Source organism: Lathyrus oleraceus, chromosome 5, assembly GCF_024323335.1.
Source record: "Lathyrus oleraceus cultivar Zhongwan6 chromosome 5, CAAS_Psat_ZW6_1.0, whole genome shotgun sequence".
Lineage (NCBI taxonomy): Eukaryota > Viridiplantae > Streptophyta > Magnoliopsida > Fabales > Fabaceae > Lathyrus > Lathyrus oleraceus.
This window is the reverse complement of record NC_066583.1, coordinates 120,474,953-120,481,187: the sequence shown is the minus strand read 5'-3', so window position 1 is coordinate 120,481,187 and position 6,235 is coordinate 120,474,953. Positions and strand designations below refer to the sequence as shown.

Sequence of the window (6,235 nt, the reverse complement as noted above, 5' to 3'; positions counted from 1 at the left end):
TGACTCAAGTGAGGATATGAAAACTCTAAGAATACTTTGACCTAATTTATTTTCAAGTTCCAAAAGAACTAACCAGATACCTGAAATTTATGAAAATAAAGATATCTCAATAAATTATGTCATGAAAAGAATATGATGGAACCAAAATAAAGTCGACATTGACAATGTATTTGTATACAATATAACGCTAAAGATAATAAATGATAACGAGGATAATGAATCAAAATCTATCAAAGATTGTAGATAAAGTGAGAATGAGCAAAAATGAATAGATCCAATTGAAGAACAATTAAACTCACTTTACAAGCGATTGACTTTTGGACCTGTGGTCTGGACACCTCAAGGTGTAAAATCAATTGAATATGTTGAAGATTCTTTAATACCTCGAGAAGAGGATGAAAAATTTGTTGGTCCAGAATTACCTATATGGACAAATCTCATATGTTGTCTACCCCTATGATGTTAGATCATTGGATGTGCAAAAAAGTTTTTAATACCTCGAGAAGAGGATGAAAAAAATTAGTTGGTCTAAAAGTACCATATATCAGCGTAATTCAAGCATTGATCCATCTTTATAATTATACATGCCATGATATATAAATTTCTGTCAATCTATTATCAAAATATAGTTCTTTACCTACACAAAGACATTGGAACAAAGTTAACCATATACTTTGTTATCTTAGGAGTACAATGAACATGAGTTTGTTTTATTCCAAAGTATCCAAATTGAAATTAACAGGTTACGCAGAAACATGTTACTTGTCAAATCTTCATAATGGTAGATCGCATAGCTTATTTGTTCGCTTATGGTGGTACAACTATTTCATGGAGACCTGTGAAATAAACCATAGCAACAACTTCATTTAATCATGAAAAAATGTTTAGCACTACATGAGGCAAGTTGAGAGTGCATTTGGTTGAGATCCCTAATTCAACACATACAAAAGACTTGTGGTTTGGCTTATGGTAAAATAAATATAACAATCATATATGAAGATAATATGTATCTATCGCAAATTGAAAGATTGTTACATTAAAAGAGACTGACAAAACATATTTCTTCAAAGTTTATTTTCACTCATGATCTTAAGAAAAATTGTGATATAGGCATCCAACGAATGCGTTCATGTGATAATCTTCTAAGCATTTTCTCAAAGTCACTCCCAAATAATTTTTTTAACCAACTAGTGCAGAAGATTGATCATCATCATCACATAAATGATTGTTCAACTGAGGGAGAGAAATGAATTTATCATAAGAGAATATTGTACTCTTTTTTCTTCGCTAGATTTTTTCTCCACTGTGTTATTTATAGTAAGGTTTTAACGAGACATATCCTAAACAAACACCCAAAAGGAGTGTTATGAATAATGATCGTTAAATATGATTGTCTCTCAAATATGTTAGTTCCTTATTTGAAATAATTTGTATTTATTAGTAACGAGGAAATCCCCTAACAAAAAATATTGTACTCTTTTTTCTTTAATAGAATTTCTTTTCACATATTTTTTTTTAATAAAATTTTAGTGAGATATATTCGTGATAGACATCCCAGTAAGAGTGTTATAAATGACATGATTATGGATATTTATATATGAGTGGATTACATACTAATTTTTTATTTATTACACATGTCTTATAAATATAACAGATATTATATTAAAATATATAATTGTCTTATAAATATGATTTATATTATATTCAAATATACAACAATAATAAAACTAATATAATACATTCTATTATTCTCTTTTCTATTATTTTCATAAGAAAAAAAAAGTACAATAAAGTAATAGAAATATATTTTATTTGAAAAAACAAAGTAATAGAAAGATATTTTATAAAGTAATAGAATTATAAATTATAAATTATTTAAAAATTATGAATTATAAATAAGGATATCTTTGAAAAAAAGTATTTTATTAAAACAAATTTATTTTGAAAAAAAGATTTGAATAAAAAATAATTTTAGTAAAATATATTTTAAATATTTGTCTTTTTATTATAACTTTTTAATAAGAAATATTTAAAATATTATTAAAATTTAAAACTATTTTGAATAGCTTTACTTATCAAATCATTTTCAAAATATGTTTTTAATATATTACTTCCTTATTTGAAATAATTTGTATTTATTAGTAATGAAATCCCCTAATAAAAAATATTATACTCTTTTTTCTTTAATAGAAATTTTTTCAGAGTTTTTTAAGTAAAATTTTAATGAGATATATTTTTGATAGGCATCCAAAGGAGAGTGTTATAAATGACATGATTATGGATATCCCTATATGAATGGATTACATATTAATTTTTTATTTATTACATATGTCTTATAAATATAATAGATATTATATTTAAATATATAATTGTCTTATAAATATGATTTATATTATATTTAAATATATACCGATAATAAAATTAATATACATTATATTATTCTCTTTTCTATTATTTACATAAAAATAAATAAAAAAATAAAGTAATAGAAGATATGTTAAGTAATAAAATTATATTTTATAAAGTAATAGAATTATAAATTATAAATTATATGAAAATTATGAATTATAAATAAGGATGTTTTTGAAAAAAAATTATTTTATTAAAACAAATTTATTCTAAAAAAAGCTTTGAATAAAAAACTAATTTTAATAAGAAATATTTTAAATATTTGTCCTTTTATTATAATTTTTTAATAAGAAATATTAAAATATTATTAAAATTTAAAACTATTTTTAATCGTTTTACTTTTAAAGTCATTTTCAAAATATGTTTTTTAAAAGTTGTGTAATGCAACTTATTATATGAATTTTTTATAATATATTTTTAAGTGATTGAATATAAAGCAAGAAAGGAAAAAGACATCATGTTCCTCAAATAAATTTTTAATCTTAACCATTTATATAAGATTAAAAACAGTTATTGCTTTATATTAAATTAATTAATTGGTTCCTTGTTACAAAACCATCAATTTTAGTCACAATTTTACATAGGTGACAATGGTTTTTCTTTATGGTTTATGCTTCCACCTATCTGTTTGTAAAAGATTTTTATTTTTATGTAGTATTGACTAATATGTAATCTTCATTGCAATTTTATCTCTTCTATTTATTTATTGAATATTTTCATAGCAAGACCAATGCTCAATTCTTTTATATAAGACATTAATTGTTCTAATTTCTTAGTTCATAAAATAAAATACAGACCTTATTTAGTGTAAGTCCTTTACTTTGATGCTTACAAGTAGTATCGTAGAATTACAACAATTTATTGGTATTTGAGCAAACCAAGTATTCCTTATTTGTCATATTAAGTTATAGTAGTTAAATTAAAAATATAAATAGTGAAATATTGTCATGATATTAACATTCGTTTCTATGGAAATATATCTTCCAACGAAATAGATTTTAGATCTTAAATAATTTTCTAAAATTTTAAATAATTAAATATTAAGTTTTTTAAAAAAATATTAAAAATATTAAATTAATTAAAAAGAGTATTAAATATTAAAATATCTTAATCATCAAATAATTAAAAATAATTTTTTGTAATATAGAAATCAATTATTTAAGATGCTCAAAAAAAATAATCCTACATATATTATTTCCTTCAGCATAATGCATGCACTAAGAACCGTTTTTCTCATAAAAGAATGTTAAGGAAGCTATATGAAAAGTTTTCTTTTGGTATACATTAAAGAAGAATTATATAAGGGAAACTTTTTTCTCTTTCCTAAATTAAGGAATATAAGTAAAAAATTAAAAAGTAAATTAAATGTGGTTAAAACATTACATAAAGTTCGATTCGGGGGTTGAAAAAGTAAAAAGAAAAAATGTTAAAGAGATCCATAGTTCCATTTTCAATCCCAAAATAATCCTAACAATTATTAGCAATATTTTTCCATTGAATCACCTATTCAAAAGATATCCTTTTATTCTCCTACATGTGCATTTGTGTCTGTGCAGCACATTTTGAAGTTGTTATCCGTTTTCTAACTTATAACCGATCATTTCAAACACCGCAAGATTGTTATCAAATTGAATTTGTTAATGTATTATTCGGTCCCATATGCATTCTCATTTGTCTTCATCTATTACTCACATGCCCTTGTCTCTATATAACTATTCCAACAAAAATCGGCAAATATATAATATGCTGAATATGAATAATAATAATAATAATAATAATAATAATAATAATAATAATAATAATAATAATAATAATAATAATAATGAAATGTGTATATATTAAAATTTCAACAAAAGAATACAGTTTTGTTTATGCAGAAAAAAAAAACTATCACAGAGATTGAAAGAATGATAAAATATTTCATCACATTCATCTTGTGCTTGATCCTAACCCAGCCAACTTACCCAAAATCCCTTGTTTATAAGGCAAAAAAGTTTTCTTCTTCATATCCTCCGTTTCAGCTTTTTTTCTAGCGTAATGCAATTCATGTGCAGAAACAACAGATTCTTTTCTTCTAGACTTTGGCATATTCGATCTAAACGGTGACGAACCTTTCCCTTCTTCAGATGATTTCTTGCTGTAAGAAACAGTAAATTTCCTGAACGGATCCTTGCTCGTACCTCTCCCTTCTGAAGCACTACGAAACAACAAAAAATCCTTCAATCTCCATATTCTAGAACTTCTCCAAGAATGAGATGAAGAAACAGATTCAACATATTGCTGAGATTGTTTACTTTGTTTTTGTTCTTTTTCTTGTTGATGTCGATGTTGTTGCTGTTCTATCCATGTGTATTGTGGATGTCTATACGGAGAATCAGAACGAACGATTCTTCTACCAGATTTCGATGTAGAAAATTCAGAAGACGGTGTTCTATCTCTTCCTCTTCTCTCCGGAACAACACTACTAGCAGCAGATAAATCTTTCTCATTCTTAGATGAAAAAGCTTCGACAACCGCTTTCTTTCCTTTCGCTATCGGAGATTGTTTGACTCGATTCGGAGACAAAAGAGGCGAATTAGCCGATTCCAACGGCTTGATTATCCCATCGTCAAAGAGTTCTCCAGCTGAACGAGGAGATGAATCTTGTTCTCTATTAACCTGAAACGCGAATCCATCGTCGTCATCTTCGAATTGGGCGTAAAATCGTGACGGACTAGTAGGGGCACTTAAGTAAAAAGCTTCACCAAATCGCTTTGGTGAAGAAGGAGCACTTAAATATGAAAATCTATTGAAATCGAAATCAAAATCGAAATCATCCTCCTTCTTATGACTTGGACTCAACACTTTCTTATGACTTGGACTCAACACTTCCATTTTGTTGCCGATGAATCAACTTGGTTATGGTTATGGATGAGGAGTAGGTATTATATATTTTTGTTGAGTAATATATAGAGAGACAGATGTTACAAAAGTAATCTAAAGGGGTGTGATTTTTTGGTTGACGAATGGTATATATGGTATGGTATGGGTCACTGCTAATGTCATGGCCTTTCGGGACAGGGTTGTTACTATAGCCGCCTTTGTGTACCGATGCTTTTGTTTTTCTTTGAAAATCGTTTGCATCAATTATCGTTTTCATATATGGTAATGAAATAGATCTAGCTATGTATGAGAAAAAGAAATCATCTAACACGTGTGAGATTTAATTGATTGATAAAATTGTGTCACGCACGTGCGGTGGTCTGAAAAGGACGGTTGGATTATTTAACTTATTTGGCTGTTTCTTTCTATATGAGCTTTTTTAAAAATATATATATAATATTTGCTTATATAATGCTTCTAGATGAGTATTTTTTTAATTAAATTAAATAAATGCATGTATACGTGTAACATGTGTATTATATACAGAGAACTGTGTACGTGTTAGAATGGTATTTATGTGAGTTTCCTTTTTTGTTTGACAATATTAAGTCGGTCAATTTGGATCTGCTTTTCTTATTGACCAATTAGAATTTGATATTAAAATTGAAATCTTTGGATATTTATCCATTAAGGTGATGGATTCTTGAAGAGAAAAATACACTTTTTTTTAAGGAAATTTGAATACGTATACAATTATATCCGCACCCTTATAATATATAACATAATTTAATTTTATCATTTTCATCATTTAAATTCATCCTTATAAAAAAAAAAAACTGATACAATTTAATTTTTATTCATAGTTTAAGTAATTTAATTTAATTTTCATAGTAAAAATTTTAAAATATTTTTACAATTTTACTCACGAAATAACCATCACAAATAATAATTTAGAGTCTGAATG

The 6,235-nt window shown here is 25.7% G+C and overlaps 1 protein-coding gene across 1 annotated transcript; it reads right to left on the bottom strand.

Moving 5' to 3' along the window:
• Positions 1 to 4,223: 4,223 nt before the first annotated feature.
• LOC127088175 (uncharacterized) lies at positions 4,224 to 5,588 on the bottom strand. Its single transcript, XM_051029096.1, has one exon. The coding sequence runs from the start codon at positions 5,281 to 5,283 to the stop codon at positions 4,339 to 4,341; it is 945 nt and encodes a 314-aa protein (XP_050885053.1). The 5' UTR covers positions 5,284 to 5,588; the 3' UTR covers positions 4,224 to 4,338.
• Positions 5,589 to 6,235: the final 647 nt, after the last annotated feature.

What these genes read in the sequence shown, in the direction of transcription:
- LOC127088175 (XM_051029096.1), bottom strand. Translation starts at nt 5,283, where the DNA reads ATGGAAGTGTTGAGTCCAAGTCATAAGAAAGTGTTGAGTCCAAGTCAT.